Below are 21,654 nucleotides of genomic sequence, written 5' to 3' on the forward strand. Positions count from 1 at the left end.
TCTGGGGGTAACAAATGCTCCAGCCAGACAGCCCAATGTGGCAAAGCCATCTAGACACAATCTCCCCGCAGCTCTACCCCGTGCAACCTCCACCCCTTCTTCCCCTTGAACACACCTCAAGCACAAGCCCCTAGAGAGAAAACTAGATCTTGCCTCCCTACCTGGGTAACATTACACACAAAAAAAAATCACTGTGAGCCTCCCCACTGTTACTGTCATCTCCAAACAAGACACAACTCTACAGGTTCAAAAAGTTGGACGAGCCCCCACTTGTTATGCCCAGCTCGTGGGAGAGCAAAACAAAGAAGGGGGAGGTCCACACAGTGACAGTTAAAAATAATGTAACTTTAATAAAGACAACTCAAATCAAACTTACTCTTTGTGAAAATCAGTAATCAGTGGTGAGGTGTAAGGTGTATGGATGCAGGTGTGATCACAAAAAAACCACAAGAACCAAACAAACATAACCAAAAGTCAAAACCCTGCTGAGTGCCCAGGAGGCATCTGCCATCCAAGAGGGAGAGAGAGCCATCTTGGTTTCCAGGACTCTTATATAGAGTCTGAGCAGGTGTCTTCAATTCAAACAGGATCAATAAATTATTAGTCTCTGTTCGTTCACTAGCAGAAAAAAGTTTTTATCAAATATGGTCTGATGGATCAAACCAGGAGTGGCGTGACTTCAGCTCTCTATGCAGAGATATGTGGACCTATTTATAGTTCAATTTATTGTTTATTTGTGTTTATTAAATTAACACCAAATTTAAAAATTCAGTCCATATGACTCCATGAAAGGTTACCATGACGACGTGCCATGACCCTGACCAGACAGAACTGGTTTGAACCGGTTTGAACCGGTTTAGCTAGCAGCAGTTTCTTCTTCATTTTTATTTCTTTTCATTTGGACTCATCCTCTACTTAATCCAGATAAGTAGCTTCTGTTCTGCTGTTTTTTTAACCCAAGTTTTAGCCAAGTTGTGGAGCTAACAGCACAGGGTGAGCTACAGACACAAAGCAGACCGAGCGTTAGCCAACTAGTTCGCGCAGTCGATGTAACGTCAGCTAATAATGTCCATGACTTCAGTTAATGAAGAAACAGCACTGACTGGTTGAGGATGTGCAGAAGGTAAATTTGTGCTTGTATGGTTTTAATACTGTACTCACGTCTAGCAGTTTATAATTAGCAAGCTATGGTGCTTATTACACTGCCGATACAGTCTGCTACCACACTCAGAGCTATACTCATGTCATTAGCATGTTAGCGCGCTAATCGTAATTAGCGCGCTAACGTGCTAATACGCGCGCTAGCATGTTAGCGCGCTAATCGTAATTAGCGCATTAAGATGCTAATGACATGAGTATAGCCCTAAGTGTGGTAGCAGACTGTATTGGCAGTGTAATTGGTGTTAGCCAACACCTGAAGCTAAAACTACCTCAGCATGATGAAGTCTGAGGTTTTGGTTGATTAAAGTTATTAAGGAGATGACATTTGTGTTAGCTAGTGGTACTAGCAGGTGAAGCAGCCATTTTAGGCTAATAGCTTCCAAGCCAAGACTCAGGCCTGCTTTGTTTCAGTTATGGATAAATACATGACATCCAAAACTGAGAGAGAGTATTTTTTAATTGCATGATCTCACATTTCAGTGCCACTATTTTATTAACATTTATTAACAGTTATTTACATTTAATTGAGCACTGAATCATTTCACATCTGTCACAGTCATCGTTTTCTTTGTAAACATGATGAAAATCTTTTGTCTGACTGCTTTAATTTGCAGTCCGTAGATAACTGCGTTCAGAGCCGGAGGAACCACATGGAACAAGATGGACGCCAGCTTCCTGTGATCCGAAATGTTCTGGAAACGATGGAGGATGATGATGATGCTGCCCGACACAAACAGGATGATGTACACAGCCAGGTGGGTGGCACAGGTCTGCAGCGCTTTGCTGTTCAGAGCCTTGTTTTTATTGAGCACACACACTACAGCGATCTTCAGGTAGGTGAGAGTGACGCTGGTGATGGAGGAGCCCAGCAGGACCACCGTGTAGCCGAGGCCGTAGATGTTATTGATGAGGACACTCTCACAGGACAGTTTGAACAAGGAGGCGTTGTCGCAGAACGGGTTGAATATAATCCACCTGCAGCGTGACAGACGGACGCTGAGGCCCACGAGGATCAGCACCATCAGTAATGCAACCATCCAGGCCGACAGCGACAGCGTCAACACCATCTTCTTGGTCATGATGGTGGCGTATCGCAGGGGATTGCAGATGGCCACATATCGATCAAAAGTCATGATCATGAGCACCGTGTGACAGGCACCTGCATACAAGTGAGCACAAAAAGCCTGAATGACACAATCGATGTAATGAATGTAGCGGTCTGTGCTTGGGATAAAAATGTCACTCAGCAGGCGAGGGATGATGGCCGTGGCACCAAAAATATCATTAATACTCATGTTGCAGAAGAGCAGATACATGGGCTGGTGGAGGCTCCTCTCCATGGTGATCAGGACGACCAAGCCGATGTTGGACACCATGATGAAGATGTAAATGAGGAGGAGGAGGATGAAGGCAGGAATGGAGGACTGGGGGGTGACCTTTAACCCCTCCAGGAGCAGAATATCTGGACTTAAAGTCTGGTTCTCCATAGTGCAGAGGGTTAATTTCAGCCTAGCGAGGATGAGAGAGAGAAACATTAAATAAAAATCAATTATTGATTAATTCAATATTATTATATTGAAATAATTTAATGTTTTGAAAGAAGTTAATAACTGGATTGATACGGCCTCTAAAGGTATCCTCGTCGCCAGGATAAAATGTTATCAGTAAACGTTTCTGCCAATCGCTGACACATCCAAATGTGTATGTGTCACAGGCTACGTACCGTATTAACATTTCTACAAAATGTGTCAGATCACGTTCACTTTACGTGTCTATTACCTGACATCAGGAGTCGAAGAGGACAGTTGTGGATTTACAGGTGAGCAGGCTGCCGAGCCAGTGAACACAGTTTGAGTCTGTGGTGCAACAATTTGTAAGCGTGAAACTGCTGGAAATTTTACCTCAGGGAAATTTTCCAGCCAGGTAATTCAAGCCGATGTTTTTGTGCCTAAACTGACCAGAGCATGAGCACAGCGTTGAGATAAACTGATAATTGATCCTGATTAAATGTAAAGTTTTAACTTAACAGTGGTTTTGCAAAGTAGAAACACATCACACCTGTTTTAGACTCTTTACTTTGGTTTGTTTCAGAATTGATTTTAAGATCTTATTCATCACCTAAACTGTTAATGGCCCAGCTCCAGATTATATTTCTGACCTGTTAATCCCTTATGAACCTGTGTGCACTCCTCAGGCTTCTGTCTCTTCTGGAGTCCAGGCTGAAAACAAAAGGGTCTGAGACTTTGAAATGACCAGCCTGAGGAAATAAGGCTGTTACTAGTAACTAAAGTTATAAATTGAATTTAGTGGAGTAAAAAGTGAACTATTTCATCATTGTTAAGCAGCAGCATCCAAAAAGTAAAGTAGTCAAATATTTCCACTGTGCACAATTTAAGCATATTACAAATAATGTCTGCTGTCATGAAAACGTAGTACAAATACACAACAATATGCATGTTTGCCTTTGAAATCTAAGAATTGGTTCAATGATGTGACAATAGAATTATTCAAACACGTATAGGCTACTATAATCTTACTACCTTTCAAAGTAAAAGCCTACAGTAGAGGCTCAGGACTCCCGATATTTAAAAAGATATAAAATGTTTGATGACAATTTTTTTCTGGCATTTGTGTGAATATGATGCACTAAAAAAGCCTTTATGAATTCAAATGACAACAGTAGATAGAATGATGATATAATAAATACATAGATAAGACCAGTGTTCATGAAGGGATGCTGTGATTTTGGCATAAAACTCTGTGGACACAATTTTTAACTTATCCACAACACTGCTGTGTAGGTTGATCAGGCAGCTCACACATAATCAGTAAACAGTTCACTGTTTCATTTAAATCTTACATTTTTCATTTCAGTTGTTAAACCGAAAACAAAACACAGCATACTGAATACTGTGCATAGCTGTAATAACATGTCAATGATCTTTATCTGTAGTGCATGTTTCAAAGCCGGACTTACAAACATTTTCACACAAGGCAGCACATCAAATCAACAAATTATAACATTTCAAACAGACTCTAATCAAACGGAGAGGTTTTACTTAACAAAAGAGTGAAATAGTTCAAACCATTTCCTGTAATATAACAGTTAAAGAAAATATTTAAATCAGGAAAAGCTCTCAGATAAAAGTGAGTTTTAGGAAAACATTGAAAGGATCATATGGACTCAGCCAGGCTGGTTTTCTCAGCAGAATTTTCAGAGCCTCCCAGCCCTGACTGCAAACACTTTGTTCCTGTTTCTGAAAGACCTCTTCCTGAGCATCTCAAGCTACACACTGCAAGAAACCAAGCCAGAAGAGCCTTTACGATAATCAGTAAGATATTATAATCCTGTACAGTTGCTACAACAGCTGTGACGTGAGCATAAAGTATAAAGGCTGTTGCAATAATCAAGGCTGCAGAAGATTAAATTATGTAAGATGATCCAGAGAGTATTTTTGCAATATTTAAACAAATTAGAAAACATTTGGTGTTGATTGGTACACAGTAAACAAACAGCAACATCCTCTCTAGACTGTGTTAACCTGAGTGTCTCATGCTCATACCTCTGTTAACATGAACCCCGTCCACTTGGATCCGACGTGGGATGACGCTTCTTATAAGCTGAACGATCGGTCCCTTCAGGGTTTGTTGCATCACAGAAATCTGAACAGTTCGTCACCAGGTAACCGCTGTCAGCCTTTGGCATGGACAACACTATGCATCCTAGTGGTGAGCTGTTAGACTAAATGTTTGAAGTAGATATCAACATTGAAGATTCACTGCATCCAAATGACAACAAGAAACATTTACTAGCAGAGCCGGATTAAATAAATGGACTACACTAGGCAGACTGTATTTTTTGGGCCCCCCTCCATCGATGTTATTCATGAATTGAAATCTGAAACTTACCAAAGTTACTAATAAGAAGTTAATTCACATTTTACATAGCGTAGTCTTTGGTTACAAGTTGGTTCTTTGTATGCCAAAATAAGTCATGTGTCGTACATTAAACAGACTATTTTTTTACTTTTATTATTTATACATTATTACATGGCTCTATTAAATGCTATTAAATTATCCTTGTCTTATCCATTGCGAGTGTCATTTTTAATTCAGTAGTACCAGTAAATCACCAATAGGTGTCAGCATTGCTATGTAATTGACTGACTCCTGAAATGAATGAAATGGGACAACCCTTCGAGACCCTCACAAGTCCTCAGTACTCGTGGATGGCGTCTATATAGACAGACGTGACGGGTCATTTCCGATATGTCGTCTTCAGCTGTGGAGATTTCTCTCGCGTTACCATGGCAACGCTGGTTTTATCACAATGCCATTTACCATCTATCTGTGGACAGTTCGTTCACAGCTTCACGCTATCAATCAAGTTATCAAATAAAGAAGAACACTGCTTCATTATAGAGGAATGGTACCAACTGCAGCAACTTCACTGCTTCACTGCTTCACTGTCAAAATGCTGGACTGTCATGCACAAGTCACCCCTTAGCTAGCTATTTATCTACAGCAACATCAGCAAATTAGTAGTTTAATACTTGTTAAAAAGAAAAGGCCCGTAATTCATTGAAACAACAAAGTTGTAATAACCTTCAGTTTGAAGTGTGCCTCTGAAAAACCTCCACACCCTCCACCTCGGTGTGAATGTGCAAAACAGAGAAAGACTTTTTTATTAAATAATAAGATGCATTTTGTGACCAGAAAACCAAGTCTCGCTTAAGAAGTCTCGTTCTGAAATCTCATGAGAGGTGAGTTGCTGCAGGAAGACGACGGTGGAAAGAAGAGTCCGAGTTGGAGAGTGGAGTTTGGAGTTTACCTCGAGGAACTGGGAGTATGAAGTTATGTCCGAAGTGATGACTGAATAGTTAACTGACAATCTAGATGAGGCAAAAACTGTAACAACTCACCTTTTAAGATTTCAGAGCAAAATGGTGTTTCTGGTAATAAAAAGAATCTTATGATTTAAGATATTTCTCCATAGAAATTATTTCTGTAATGTTGTCAGACTCTTAGAATAACAATCTCAGCCTGTCAGCGACAAAAACCAGCACTTTTAGTGGACGTGACTTTGATGGTCGGAGTTGCCCCAAAGGATTACATTGCAGCCAGCTGAGGCGATCTACTGGACTGGTTCCAAAACTTCTGGTAAGTTTGAATAATTTACTCACTAAAACATGTAAATACAATATAGGGGATGTGTTAAAGGGAATACCTGTTAAAGATACTTCTTAAATTTTATAAAGAAATACATCAAGAGTATTACACTGGATTTGAATCAGTATTTAGAGCTTTAATGTGAAATATCGTTGAATAAAGAATGATGCAGTACATTGAAGCTTAGATTATTACCAGGATGATGATTAACAGGTAGCTTACCACAATGTAATGGTTAGTCTTATTTGAATTTCAACATGATCGATACAGAAATTCACTGAGTCCTCCCACTCACATATAGTCATATTATATAAATAGCCTATGCAAAAGTATTTCTTTTTTTGTGTGTATCACACTGTTTATCATTTTACTTCCATTACTTTATTGTTGTGGAATAAAGTCATAATCCTTTGCCTGACCTCTTTAATCTGTAGCCCATAGATGACAGCATTCAGGGCAGGCAGGGCCACATGTCCCAGGACTGACGCCACCTTCCTGTGGTCAGACAGTTGAGGGAAGCGGTGCAGGATGACGATGATAAAGCCCGACACCAGGAGGATGATGTACACAGCCAGGTGGGTGGCACAGGTCTGCAGCGCTTTGCCGTTCACCGCCTTGTTTTTACTGATCACACACACTGCAGCGATCTTCAGGTAGGTGAGAGTTACGCTGCAGATGGAGGAGCCCAGCAGAACCACCGTGTAGCTGAGGCCGTAGATGTTATTGATGAGGACGCTCTCACAGGACAGCTTGAACAAGGAGGCGTTGTCGCAGAACGGGTTGAATATAATCCACCTGCAGCGTGAAAGACGGACGCTGAGGCCCACGAGGATCAACACCAGCACGAAGGCTGTTCCCCAGGCCACCACCGACAACTTCACCACTGCACTGTTGGTCATGATGGTGGCGTAACGCAGAGGGTTGCAGATGGCCACGTAGCGATCAAAAGCCATGATCATGAGTACAGTGTGAGAGGCACTTGCATGGAGATGAACACAGAAGGCCTGAATGGCACAGTCAATATAATGAATGTACCGCTTTGAGTTCGATATTAAAAGATCTCTGAGTACATGAGGTATAATTATTGTGGCCCCAAAAACATCATTAATACTCATGTTGCAGAGAAGCAGATACATGGGCTGGCGAAGGCTTGTACTCTTGAAGATCAGGGCAACCAGGCCGATGTTTGACACCACGATGAATATGTAAACAAGGAGAAGTAAGATAAAGGCAGGAATAAAGAACTGAGAGGTGACCATTAACCCCTCCAGGACTAGGATATCTTCCATGAAAGTCTGGTTTTCCATAATTCAAATGTCACATAACAATGAAGCCTTTTGTCTGGATAACAACAGTGACACAGTTACAGACACAGCAGAGCAACAAGATTTCTCTATGACTCTTTAAATACTTTAACAAAGTTATCAGGTTGCATCTAAACTGCCCTACAAAGCCAAAGCAGTCGTAGTAAAAGCTTCAATTTTGGTCAAAATTGAGTTAGGACTGAAATCAACATTTAAATGTCTTCTGCTTCTTCCTAAGTTAAGTTTTGCTTTATCTTAGAGAAAAAGGAATGTAAAAAATGCAGCAACTATAAAATCCAACCTTCAACCAGAGCAGACTGCATTTATTTTAGTTACTGTGCTCTGCTGTGTTTTTCCTGAGCCTTGGTTACTGCGGTCTGTATCAGCTGTCTATCATGACCAATTATAAAAATAGGTTTACATACATTTCATAAAGACACTCAATCTATCAAGCAATTTTAATAGGTTAAACCTCAAAATATTACTTGAGGATTGCTTGAATTTATCTTAATAACTCGTCTATTTCAACTTTTTAAACATGCAAACATTAAAACAATTAAACACAGATATGATGTTTGAAGTGATCAAATTAGATTTAGATCTTCTGAGGAAGAAAAGAAGAAGAACATTATAGATTCTGCAATTTGTCTGCACTAAATCTATGTTACTTTCAGGTAATACAAAGGCTCTGTGTAGTATATGCATTTTTAGGGTCATAGGTCAAATAATTGGTCATAATTTTAAAGATTCCCGATTCAGATAAAGAAATCTCTGAAAAACCCTTTAAAGAGGAAAAATATGGCAGAAACCAACAGATACATGTTCAATTTTTTTTAAATCTCAGCCGTCAATGCTGTGAGCCGCACAAACAAAATGTCATTCACACACTCCAATATCTTAGCATAAAAGATATAAAACTAAAAACTATCTGTAACTGAACCCTTTAAAAAAGCTTGAAGATAAGTTAATGTAAAGTTTTGTGTGCAGTAGAAGATATCATGGTATCCTTGACTTAATGTAAATTCTTCTGCTACTTTTGTAAAATATAAAGATAGCTTACATGAAGATTAACACAACTTCTGATAGCTGAAATACTCAATGAGGCAGCTGCTGAAGGCAACATCCTCTCTGACACAAACTGCCCTCCATCCCAGACCAGAAGTGACACAGCAGACCGTTTTATTTGGTGCGTCAGTGGCAGTATCACATGCTGACAGGTCAACTGTTGCTTGGCAGCCACTCAGTACCCATCAGCATCATCATTATTTGTATCTCTTGTGGGTTAATAGAATATATCGGCATAATGAGTGAGCAAGAAAAGTTTGGCTGCTGTGTAAAAAGTGAATAAAAACAAAATTCTTTACAACATACACTTAATTGAATAAGGTGCAAAGACAACATATTTAATGTTGAAACTCATTCTGAATTTGATGCCAGAAACACATTTCAAACGAGTTGGGACAAATGCAACGATGGTCTGGGAAAGTTGTAGGTTAATTAGTAACAGGTGATATCATGACTTAGAAACATTGTTCTTAAATTGTTATACAATTTGCCCATGAAGTTTTTTTTGTTGTTGTTGTTGTTACCAATGAACTTGTGAGCCTTTGTGTTCGCGCCTTGGGTTCCTGAATTTTTACCCAGACATTCACTTTCACTACCTGCCTGCCTGTTAACTGTCAACCTATCTGGTATTCTGCCTCCCTGTACCTTTAAGCTTGTCATCAATAACTCTCTGACCACTTTATGAGAGTTATTTCTTATTGAAATAATATCAACTTAAGCAGTAAATCAGAAACAGAAAAGGTTATTTTCTGATTGTTTCATGGCGGGGAGGCGTTCTTAAACACAAACTCACCCACACCTCCACACGGCCTCCAGAGTTTGTGAGAAAGCTGCTGAAATACACACTTAATGCCTGCTGTTCTCTCGCTGCTCTGCCCTACCTGTGCGAATGTGTAGCTCATCCCCCCTCTCAGTCAAACAGACACACAGGCTGTTTATGACAGACAGAGAGCAGAGGAGACAGACAGAGAAAGTGATGTAACCTGTTTGCCACGTTTTTAGTCATTGATCTTGCACTGTTATTGGTTGGTCAACACACCCACTGCCAAAAGGTTGACGCCTAGAAGTTTCAGCAAATACTAAGAAAATCAGAAAATACAGGCGGATGGACCCCAGACTCTTCAAATAGAGTCAATTTTCAATCATGATTGACAACGATTATTTTTACGAAAGCCCTGCATATTATGCCCCTAATGATACTAGCCTATTTAGGTTTTAATACTTCTTGTAAAAGGAAACTGTTGTGTTCACAAGAACCTTTTTCAATTAATTAGTTAAACTGAAACCAAATCAAGAAAATAAAATGTAAATATGTTGTAAGAAACTCATGAAGACTGTCATACTGAACTGGGATCAATAATTAAATCTCCTCTGTGAAATACTACTGACCAGTAAGAGAACATGATCCCCGCAGAAATGATTGAATTTATTTTCCTCAGTGAAGCAGATATGAAATATTATTATCATTCAATATGTCTCCCTTGCAGAATATCAGATCACAGTGTGTATCAGTTAATTTGAGCCACTTTACTGTTGTTAAACAAAGTGATAATCCTCTGCTTTATCTCTTTTATTTGCAGGCCGTAGATAACTGCATTGAAGGCAGGCACAGTCACTTGTACTAAGACAGACGCAACCTTCCTGTGGTCTGACAGGTGGGGGAAACGGTGCAGGATGACAATGATGAAGCCTGACACCAGCAGGAAGATGTACACGGCCAGGTGGGTGGAGCAGGTCTGCAGTGCTTTGCTGTTCAGCGCCTTGTTCTTACTGCGCAGACATACTGCAGCAATTTTCAAGTATGTCAGACTTATGCTGCCCATGGAGGAGCCCAGCAGGACCACAGTGTAGCCGAAGCCGTAGATGTTATTGATGAGGATACTCTCACAGGACAGCTTGAACAAGGTGGGGTTGTCACAGAATGGGTTGAATATAACTCGCCTGCAGCGCGACAAGCGAATAGTGAGACCTAAGAGGATTGCCACACAGACAAAAGCTGCTGTCCAGGCTCCCACCGACAGCTTCACCATCATCGTCTTGGTCATGATTGTGGCATATTGAAGAGGCTTGCAGATGGCCATACAGCGGTCAAAGGCCATGATCATGAGTATGGTGTGAGTGGTGGCCGCGTAGAGGTGAACACAGAAGGCCTGAATGACACAGTTATTATAATGAATGTACCTCTCTGAAGGTGGTATGAAAATGTTTCTAAGTATGTGCGGTGTGATGATCGAGGCCCCAAAAATGTCATTAATACTCATGTTGCAGAAGAGCAGATACATGGGCTGGTGGAGGCGCCTGGTGGTAAAGATCAGGGTGACCAGACTAATGTTTGACACCACAGCAAACATGTAGATGAGGAAGAGGAAGATGAAGGCAGGAAGGGAGGATTGGGAGGAGACTTTTAACCCCTCCAGGAGTATGAAATCCTCACTTAAAGTCTGGTTCTCCATATCTGTAAAAAAGCATGAAGATTAGAGATTAGGACAATGTGTCACTGTCTGTGGTATAACAAAGATGCAAAATTGGACTTATAAACTGCATGCAATGTTAAAGTTTCAACATGTGTTGTCTGTATGAAGATCGAAACGACTCGGCTGGGAGTTCAGGCCTGAGTCCTGACAAACATTGAACAATATAACTGAGGCCCTGTTCAGACCTGGTATCAACATGCATCCTGAGCGTTTTAGTCATGAGTGGACAGCTCTAAGTTAAGGTGTGAACGCCTCCAAACACATTGAAGAGACATTTGAGATCCGATCACTCAGACCACATTCAGCGGTGGTCTGGGCCTCATGTGACAGGCAGAATGGACCACACACTGTCTGATTTCCATGTGGTTCACTGTATGTAAATGACATGTTTGGGCTCTCTTAACCTGCAAATGTTAGTTGCGGATGTTTGTGAGCGCACTGGCTGTTTCAGCTGATCCAACCATTGACTAGTATCCTCTCCTCATACAAACCGTCTAATTTTCAGAGTTGTTGCGTGACGAGGAACTTAAAACCTTTGTGAAACAGCTACAACAAATTTTTAATCACACCTTCTTGTAAATTCTGTGTCAAAAGTGTCAGTTTGTGGCAGCATGGCTGTACCGACCTGTTACCTGCCAACATTTAGCAGCTGTTTGAACACACTGTTTACACTGATTTCACCATTTACACTCAATTTATGACCGAAGACAATATTTTATTGCCAGTAATCATGTCAAATTAATACCGTTAACAGTAACCAACATGAACTACTTCTTTGCTGCCAGCAGATAAAGTCCCCAGACTCCCTTAACAAAATGTCTAACTTTTTGATATGTTGAGTTAAAAGAAACTTAATACATTTTGTGAAGGCATTGTCTACAACAAATTGTTAACTATTTGGGCCTTCTAAAGATTAGATGAGACAAGAAAAGATAAGATGTACGTTTGTTGAACACCCATAGGGGAAATTCAATGTGACACAGCAGCACAAGGGAACAGATAGTGGCAGCGCGAGGCCAAGGGTAGGAATCATACTCAGGTAAAACAAATAAAAAATAGACTTGCAATAAATAAGATGGATTACTATAGAAATGCTATTTACCATAGATAGAGTTGTGTGCATATACCTGTGCAATATGCAAATCTTCCCTGAGATATACAAACAGTGTGTACACTCATACAGACTTTTTGTAGATACATGTGCAATATCTGTGTTTCATATCTTGTTATTCGTACATAAACAAGATACAAGATATTGCTTTGTGTAAGAAAACCTTGTGTCTGTTTGTCCCAGTGATGTACATATTTATTTGCGTATAGAGCAGGTAAGTGAGATCAGATCTGAAGTGGTCCCTCGAGACACATGTTAATACAGGTCTGAACTCCCTCTGAGAGCTAAATCATGAGGCACTTGAAAACATAGTCAGTAAAATCTTGAAACCAATTTAAAACTTACATACATTGAGTAACAAGGCTTAATGTCACGTTCCACATTACATAGAACAATCACAGTTATTTCCATTAAGTGAGGAACACAAATTGTAAATTTGAGGGAAACAGAGGTTTGTCTGATTAGTGCATCCCTAGTTACAGACTAGAAAACATTTAAGAAAGAGCCAGAAAAAGATGACAGTCAACTGAATTTTGTCACATTTGTCAGAGATCAAAAATCATCAACCCAACTGAGAGGAAAAATTAATAATACGTTGAGTAGTGAATCTAAAAGTAAAAAAGACAGTCTAACATTTGTCAACATTAATGCTTCTGCAGTTGAAAAAATATGACAATATCAACACAAATGCTGTTTCAATTGCGGTGTATTTGTTAGTATTACCTTGTGCACCCATGCATCACCCTCCACCTCACAAGAACTGAAACAGCACACACTTTCATTTAAAGGTTTGTTGGCCTTCAGCTGCAGCATCACATGTTGACAGGTCAACTGTCACTTGGCAACCACTGACTGAGCGTCATCAGAGTGTCTCTGTAATAGTGATGTAATTATAGCTGCATAAAGAGAAGCTAAAAAATAAAGAAAAAGAACTGACAGGATGGGGAGTGATTGAGGTGTGGTCCTACTCCTGAACTTTAGCTAAAAATTTTATTTCCATTTACGTTACCATACCTTACAACACAGTATATTATAACGTATTATGTTTCACTACATTAGGTATGAAGTGAAACATTAAATTACAATATATATATATGTGTGTTTACATTTTATGATACAATTACATGTCATTATACCATATGTAATGATATACATAAGAGTTTTAAGGTGATTTATTTTTCATTATACAACAAGGGGGTGGAAGTCCTTCATGCTACACAAACATATGTACAGTTTTGCCCAAGGACACTTTGACATGCAGACCAGGGGAATTGAACAAGCGACCTTCCGATAACAAGACGCTGGCTCTACCCCTGAGCCACAGCCGCCCCGCGTATACACACAGAGAATGATTCTTCACAGTTCATCTTCACATTAAAAGTTCGACATCAGGTAGACACTATCCATTGGCTTCCACTTGTAATCACCAAACATCAATGATTTTCTTCATAAACTTAATCGAGTGGTTTTGTGCCTAAACAGAAGCAGAGCATGACAAGAGAGAAATAGAAAATTGAACCTAAACTAACGTGAAGTTGCATCATAAAGTAACGTAAAGCTTTAACTTATCTTTGGTTTTGCATAAACTTACTTAGCAGGCATTAGTTCAGATGACTGGGTTGGAGAAAGACGCTGAATGTCCGCTGTGTGTCTGTCTGCTCTGCCATTGTGTGTATGTGTAGCTCAGCCCCACCCTCGTTCAAACAGACACACAGAGGAGAGAGACGGAGACAATGATGTAACCAAGTCACTATGTTTTTAGTCCTTGACCTGACCCTATTATTGCCAAGAGGTTGATGCCCAGAAGTTTCCTGAACACAGCAAAATACTGAGAAAATAAGAAAATACAGGCACATGTACGGATCAGACGCTGCCACACACGCCTGCTTAGGTTTTAATACTTCTTCAAATATTAATATTGTAAACATTCAATATGTCTCTCTTGCAGAATATCAGGCCACAGTGTGTATCAGGTCATTTGAGTCACTTTGATGTTCTTAAACAAAGTGATAATCCTCTGCTTTATCTCTTTTATTTGCAGGCCGTAGATAACTGCATTGAAGGCAGGCATTGTCACTTCAACTAAGACAGACACGACCTTCCCGTGTTCTGACAGGTGGGGGAAACGATGCAGGATGACAATGGCGAAACATGACACCAGCAGGAAGATGTACACAGCCAGGTGGGTGGTACAAGTCTGCAGTGCTTTGCTGTTCAGCGCCTTGTTCTTACTGCGCAGACATACTGCAGCAATTTTCAAGTAGGTAAGAGTTAGGCTGCCAGTGGAGGAGCCCAGCAGGACCACAGTGTAGCAGAGACCATAGATGTTATTGATGAGGATACTCTCACAGGACAGCTTGAACAAGGAGGCATTGTCACAGAATGGGTTGAATATAACTCGCCTGCAGCGCGACAAGCGAATAGTGAGACCTAAGAGGATTGCTACAAGGACAACAGCTGCTGTCCAGGCTCCCACCGACAGCTTCACCACCATCGCCTGGGTCATGATTGTGGCATATTGAAGAGGCTTGCAGATGGCCATACAGCGGTCAAAGGCCATGATCATGAGTATGGTGTGAGTGGTGGCCGCGTAGAGGTGAACACAGAAGGCCTGAATGACACAGTTATTATAATGAATGTACCGCTCTGAAGGTGGTATGAATATGTTTCTAAGTATGTGCGGTGTGATGATCGAGGCCCCAAAAATGTCATTAATACTCATGTTGCAGAAGAGCAGATACATGGGCTGGTGGAGGCGCCTGGTGGTAAAGATCAGGGTGACCAGACTAATGTTTGACACCACAGCAAACATGTAGATGAGGAAGAGGAAGAGGAAGGCAGGAAGGGAGGATTGGGAGGAGACTTTTAACCCCTCCAGGAGTATGAAATCCTCACTTAAAGTCTGGTTCTCCATATCTGTAAAAAAGCATGAAGATTAGAGATTAGGACAATGTGTCACTGTCTGTGGTATAACAAAGATGCAAAATTGGACTTATAAACTGCATGCAATGTTAAAGTTTCAACATGTGTTGTCTGTATGAAGATTGAAACGACTCGGCTGGGAGTTTAGGTGCCTTTAGGCCTTTGAATTGTTGAGTTTGTTGTCTAAAACAAATTGTTAACTATTTGGGCCTTCTAAAGATTAGATGAGACAAGAAAAGATAAGATGTACGTTTGTTGAACACCCATAGGGGAAATTCAATGTGACACAGCAGCACAAGGGAACAGATAGTGGCAGCGCGAGGCCAAGGGTAGGAATCATACTCAGATAAAACAAATAAAAAATAGACTTGCAATAAATAAGATGGATTACTATAGAAATGCTATTTACAATAGATAGAGCTGTGTGCATATACCTGTGCAATATGCAAATCTTCCCTGAGATATACAAACAGTGTGTACACTCATACAGACTGTTTGTAGATACATGTGCAATATCTGTGTTTCATATCTTATTATTTGTACATAAACAAGATATAAGATATTGCTTTGTGTAAGAAAAAAATGTGTCTGTTTGTCCAAGTGATGTTCATGTTTATTTGCGTATAGAGCAGGGAAGTGAGATCAGATCTGAAGTGGTCACTTGAGACACATGTTAATACAGGTCTGAACTCCCTCTGAGAGCTAAATCATGAGGCGCTTGAAAACATAGTCAGTAAAATCTTAAAACCAATTTAAAACTTACATACATTGAGTAACAAGGCTTAATGTCACGTTCCACATTACATAGAACAATCACAGTTATTTTCATTAAGTGAGGTATACAGATTGTAAATTTGAGGGAAACAGAGGTTTGTCTGATTAGTGCATCCCTAGTTACAGACTAGGAAACATTTAAGAAAGAGCCAGAAAAAGATGACAGTCAACTGAATTTTGTCACATTTGTCAGAGATAATAAATCATCAACCCAACTGAGAGGAAAAATTAATAATAGGTTGAGTAGTGAATCTAAAAGTAAAAAAGACAGTCTAACATCTGTCAACATTAATGCTTCTGCAGTTGAAAAAATATGACAATATCGACACAAATGCTGTTTCAATTGCGGTGTATTTGTTAGTATTACCTCGTGCACCCATGCATCACCCTCCACCTCACAAGAACTGAAACAGCACACACTTTCATTTAAAGGTTTGTTGGCCTTCAGCTGCAGCATCACATGTTGACAGGTCAACTGTCACTTGGCAACCACTGACTGAGCATCATCAGAGTGTCTCTGTAATAGTGATGTAATTATAGCTGCATAAAGATTGACCCTGAAGATAATAAAAAGATGACTAGGCAAGGCAAGTTTACTTATACAGCACAATTCAGACACAAGGCAACTCAAAGTGCTTTTACAGGGGCACTAAATAACATTAAAAGACATTAAAAAAAGAAGTTAAAAATAAAATAAGATGAACTAGAGTTGGTTTAAAAAAGACAAGACTAAAAGTTACAGTGCATTTCAAGATATCGATCAAAGTCTTAAAATTGCTTCAATAAAAAGCAGTGGCAAACAGAAAGGTCTTCATCCTTGATTTAAAAGAGTTGGAGCTGCAGTTTTCTAGGAGTTTGTTCCAGATATGTGGTGCATAATAACTGAACGCTGCTTCTCCATGTTTAGTTTTGACTCCAGGGACTGAAAGCAGACCTGTACCTGACGACCTCAGAGGTCTGGATGGTTCATAACGTGGCAGCAGATCAAAAATGTATTTTGGCCCTAAACCATTCAGTGCTTTATAAACCAACAACGGGATTTTGAAATATATTCTTTGACAGACAGAAAGTCAGTGTAAAGATCTAAAAACTGGAGTGATGTGATCTACGTTTTTGGTTCTTGTTAGGACTCGAGCAGCAGCGTTCTGAATCAGCTGCAGCTGTCTGATGGATTTTTTAGAGACTCCTGTAAAGACACCGTAACAGTAGTCGAGTCTGCTGAAGATAAATGATAAGATAAAGTTTTTCCAAGTCCTCCTGAGACATAAGTCCATTAATCCTTGATATGTTCTTAAGGTGATAGTAGGCCGACTTTGTAATTATTGACTGCACCAAGATTTCTGGCTTGGTTTGTAGTTTTCAACATTACAGACTGAAGCTGAGCACAAACTTTTAGTCGTTCTCCCCTGGCTCCAAAAACTGTTTTTTCAGTTTTCTCTTTGTTTAACTTGGTTAGATATTCAGTTTTTTGCAGTGTATGATTTGATACCCATATCTTATGATACTATACTTTCTCATGCTTTTTATACTATAATATGTAGAAATAGGTTATGATATATTGAGTTGTTTGGGGGCTATAAAAGGCATTGGATAACAAGTGAAACTTTTGTTTTCTTAATGAACTATTTTCAGTGTTATGTATAAAAAAACTAAAGGAAAATGACGAGATATAGATATAAGATATAAATATATTTTAACAAATTCATAAAGCCTGCCATACTGACATGGGATCGATATTTAAAACTCTTCTGTGAAATACTACTGACCAGCAAGAGAGTGTCATCTCAACATTATTCCTGCAAAATGATTGAATTTATACTCTTCAGTGAAGAAAATATCAATATGATTATCATTCAATATGTCTCCTGTTTAACCTGCAAGTATTCACAGAGTTTGTTCAACTATCAGACCACGCTGTGTTTCATTTTATAAACACAGCGATAATCCTCTGCTTTTTCTCCTTTGTTTGCATTGAAGGCAGGCACAGTCACTTCAATTACTGTTTCCATCTCATGAGTCATTGTACATAATGGAAACAGAACATTCATTTGGATTTGATTAAAGCCGACCAAAAATTAAGTCGTGTGGTCTGAGCCACGAGGCTTCCCGTGTTTATAGATGTAATTTAAATATGACCTCACTGTCTCACCACCAATTTCTTTGCTGTTGCTACAGCCATAGTTTGTTAGTTACTACCACAAGCCTCAGCTGACCCGACCTTCCACCCCAACACCAACTGGACTAAGTAAACAAGCTCCTGCTTTTTTGTAGAGGAAAGTTTCTCTCTTTAAACTCAACAAATAGCATGAAATCGCCAGTTGGCTCACTGAGTATTTTTTTCTCCTGAGGGTTCTGGACAAATCAAACTACTTTTATATTGTGACTTTTCTTATACCTTTGTGCAAACCACAGTATAGTGTAGTGGATTAACAATATACATAATAAAATATTTGTATGCATTCTTTTTTTTATCTGTATAGTTATAATGTGCACACAGATACAAATCAAATGAATGTAACAGAGTTCCACAATGATAACAATTCAAACAAAACAGACACATGATATCAACTATTTCCTTGGTACTAAGTGAACAGTGAGAGTCATCAATAGTGAGTGTTCAATTATCCTTTTAATGGTATTTCATTTTGGATCTTAAAAAAATACTATAACAGATAGCAGAAGTGAAACAGATGTGACAGGAGCTCCGTCCAAATCAACAACAACATTATATAGAAGACAAAACAAATTCATCATCACAATAAATTATTTGGGAAAATATTTTGATATTTAAATGCCAATAATCTATTATTAATATATTTATACAGACTAGACCCATCAGACTCCATGTAGTAATATTGTAATATTTTAGTTATACGTAATATTTTAGTTATACATCAGTCTTTAAAAATGAGGATAAAGAAAAAAAGCAGACAAGCACATTTTTCTAAATGACGTTTTGACATAAATTCATTTGTACTTCCAACAACATGATGACAAAACCTTTTTGGAGGGGAACAAATGTAAAATAAATTGTATTCCTTTAGATGGAACCCTGTAAATAATCCATCGAAATCGTCTTTATTATGATGGCACTGTTTTCTTGGACTCAAATAGCTTTGACAAGAATTTTCGTACCTCTTTAGACTGCACACCATAAATAATGGGGTTGAGGCTGCCGGGGATGATATGAAACAAAATGGCACAGAGTTTTCTGTAGTCTGAGTACTGAGGGAAGCGATGCAGGAGGATGATGAGCATCCCACATAAAAACATAATGAGATATACAAACAGATGAGTGCTGCAGGTCTTCAAGGCTTTACTGTTCAAAGACTTGTTCTTGCTGGTCAGACAGACGACTGTAATCTTTGTGTAAGTGAGAACCATGCTGCCTATAGAAGAGGTGAACAGGACGACAGTGAAAGTGAGGCCATAGATATTATTAATAAACACATTCTCACAGGAGAGTTTAAACAAGGAGGCATTATCACAGAAGGGGTTTGTGATCATCGTCCTGCATCGGTTCAGCCGTATGGTCAGACCAAGAAGAATCCCCACCAGAACAAAGGCCACTCCCCAGGCAGAAACTGTCAGCTTCATCACCATTTTGTTGGTCATTATGGCAGCATAGCGCAGAGGATTACAGATGGCCACATATCTGTCAAAGGCCATAATCATGAGCACAGTGTGAGAAGCAGTACCAAACATGTGTGTGGAAAAAGCTTGAACTACACACTCATAATAACTGATGAGACGCTCAGACGGAGGCAGCAAAATGTCTGAAAGCAAACGAGGCACCATGATAGAGTTCCCAATAATGTCATTGACTGGCAGGTTGCAAAAAAGGAGATACATCGGCTGGTGAAGGTTCTTGTCAATGAAAACCAGAACTACAATCCCCACATTGGCTAGTATAATAACCAGGTAGGACAAAAAGAAAAAGAAAAACACAGGATACACAGAAACTTCAGTGACTTTCAATCCCTCCAGCTGGAGGGTAAAGCTGTTCAAAGTGTAGTTTTCCATCTGCCTGAAACAAAAGAAACAAAACTGATTCATCACATGTATAAAGTTAAATCTTTTAGTGACCATTAACATGATCTATGATTAACATTTCTGCGAATACAAACAGAGGAGGGAGAGCTTTGACTACAGAGAGTAATTCATGTAAAAACATTTCAAAACCCAAAGGACTTAAGACTGGTTGTTGCCAGGCCACAATTTAACTTGGATATATAGACTAGAAATAGAAATAGTTCAGTCATTAACAATATAAACATGATAAAGAGCCTTAAAGCATTCAGATATTACCTTTTATTTTCTTTTTTTTTTTAAATTTTCTATCACCCACCAACCAACCCTCTGCCAAAAGACCTCAACCACTGTCTCAACTTTTATAAAGAGGTTGAGTCATGGTGATGTAATTTCAAGTTGTCATCATGGAGAGTATCCACCCACAAAGGTAGTCACAGACATCCTGCTGTTGTTCAAACATCCTTGCAAGGGATGGATTTAATTTGTGTCTCATAGTCAAATCTAATCTACTTCCAGGAGTTTGGTTGTCAGAATGAAGTCTGTTAGTCTACATCAGGATACCAACACTAGCCAGATATTGTCCAGGAGATCCTCAAGTCAAGCTAGCCAAAATGAACCCAAAGTTTTATTTGCACTGGACCAGTATTACTATGCGATTTAGAAAATCATGAGTTTGGGAATGGCTGCATTAATGTATGGACAGATGTCAGAATAAGAGGGCTGCCTTGTAATCAGCCGCCTAATGAGCTGTTTGGATTTTGGTGCCCTGCTCAAGGGCACTCTGGCAGTGCTCAGGAGTTGAACTGGCACCTCTCCAGCTACGAGTCCACACTCTGTACTGACCAGTCCATGCAAGTCTTGAACCGGCCACCTTCCAGTTCCCGAGCCAAATCCCTACAGTCCGAGTTATTTTGCCGACTTTGTGCATGTGTTTCAAGCATAAATACACATTTTCAGCATATTTAGATCAGCTGACAGATGCTTTGTGGCTGCATTTGATATTTAACAACCTTTGTTGCTCCTAACCTTCTCTGGCATTACTTCTAAACCTCATTATATATCATGGTAGATTCTCTAGTGATTAAGATCACAAACATCCTCTGCAATTTTTACAAATTAACAGAGGTCCAAAGGTAATAATAATCCCATGTGAATAGGGCTAAAGTGGGCAACTGTAAATCATCCAGTATCATCCAATAATGGTGAAATTACTAAAAGTCAGATGATAGCTTATTTTTGGTCTGAGCCGTGAGGCCTCTTATGCTGAGAAATGTAATGTGAATATGACCTCATTGTTTCACCACCAGAGTGTGTTTGCTGTTGTTACCGCCACAATACGTTAATTATTACCATGAGCCTCAGCTGACCCCGACCTCCCACCCCGACACCAGGAGGGCTGAATCAACAAGCTCCTGCTTCTCTGTAAAAGAAAGATTATCTTACTCAGTTTGGGTTTCCCCAGGGGGTTCTCAAGAGAACAAAATACTTCTATATCGTGACTTTTCTTACAACCACAGCCACATAATGTTTAACATCACGGAATTGGCTTTCTCCTGCCTGCTCTACATTTTATATACTTTTTATTTGAATCTTTTTGCATTGTCATCCATGCCTTTTGAAAGATGGATCCAAGCTCTTTTTA

At 39.5% G+C, this 21,654-nt stretch overlaps 5 protein-coding genes across 5 annotated transcripts; all 5 read right to left on the reverse strand.

Annotated features, from left to right (window-relative positions):
* Positions 1-1,697: 1,697 nt before the first annotated feature.
* LOC141007369 (olfactory receptor 52N2-like) lies at positions 1,698-2,648 on the reverse strand. Its single transcript, XM_073479724.1, has one exon. The coding sequence runs from the start codon at positions 2,646-2,648 to the stop codon at positions 1,698-1,700; it is 951 nt and encodes a 316-aa protein (XP_073335825.1).
* Positions 2,649-6,692: 4,044 nt separating this feature from the next.
* LOC141006699 (olfactory receptor 52N5-like) lies at positions 6,693-7,637 on the reverse strand. The gene has a single exon (XM_073478922.1). It carries the CDS (start codon positions 7,635-7,637, stop codon positions 6,693-6,695), a length of 945 nt encoding a protein of 314 aa, XP_073335023.1.
* Positions 7,638-10,207: 2,570 nt separating this feature from the next.
* On the reverse strand, positions 10,208-11,167 carry LOC141006700 (olfactory receptor 5B17-like). The gene has a single exon (XM_073478923.1). It carries the CDS (start codon positions 11,150-11,152, stop codon positions 10,208-10,210), a length of 945 nt encoding a protein of 314 aa, XP_073335024.1. The 5' UTR covers positions 11,153-11,167.
* Positions 11,168-14,253: 3,086 nt separating this feature from the next.
* Positions 14,254-15,213, reverse strand: LOC141006701 (olfactory receptor 4E1-like). The gene has a single exon (XM_073478924.1). It carries the CDS (start codon positions 15,196-15,198, stop codon positions 14,254-14,256), a length of 945 nt encoding a protein of 314 aa, XP_073335025.1. The 5' UTR covers positions 15,199-15,213.
* Positions 15,214-19,061: 3,848 nt separating this feature from the next.
* or70b1 (olfactory receptor, family 70, subfamily B, member 1) lies at positions 19,062-20,036 on the reverse strand. The gene has a single exon (XM_073479734.1). It carries the CDS (start codon positions 20,034-20,036, stop codon positions 19,062-19,064), a length of 975 nt encoding a protein of 324 aa, XP_073335835.1.
* Between the last annotated feature and the right edge of the window lie 1,618 nt (positions 20,037-21,654).

This window comes from Pagrus major, chromosome 13 (assembly GCF_040436345.1).
Source record: "Pagrus major chromosome 13, Pma_NU_1.0".
Taxonomy (NCBI): Eukaryota; Metazoa; Chordata; class Actinopteri; order Spariformes; family Sparidae; genus Pagrus; species Pagrus major.

What these genes read in the sequence shown, in the direction of transcription:
- LOC141007369 (XM_073479724.1), bottom strand. Translation starts at nt 2,648, where the DNA reads ATGGAGAACCAGACTTTAAGTCCAGATATTCTGCTCCTGGAGGGGTTA.
- LOC141006700 (XM_073478923.1), bottom strand. Translation starts at nt 11,152, where the DNA reads ATGGAGAACCAGACTTTAAGTGAGGATTTCATACTCCTGGAGGGGTTA.
- or70b1 (XM_073479734.1), bottom strand. Translation starts at nt 20,036, where the DNA reads ATGAATCAGTTTTGTTTCTTTTGTTTCAGGCAGATGGAAAACTACACT.
- LOC141006699 (XM_073478922.1), bottom strand. Translation starts at nt 7,637, where the DNA reads ATGGAAAACCAGACTTTCATGGAAGATATCCTAGTCCTGGAGGGGTTA.
- LOC141006701 (XM_073478924.1), bottom strand. Translation starts at nt 15,198, where the DNA reads ATGGAGAACCAGACTTTAAGTGAGGATTTCATACTCCTGGAGGGGTTA.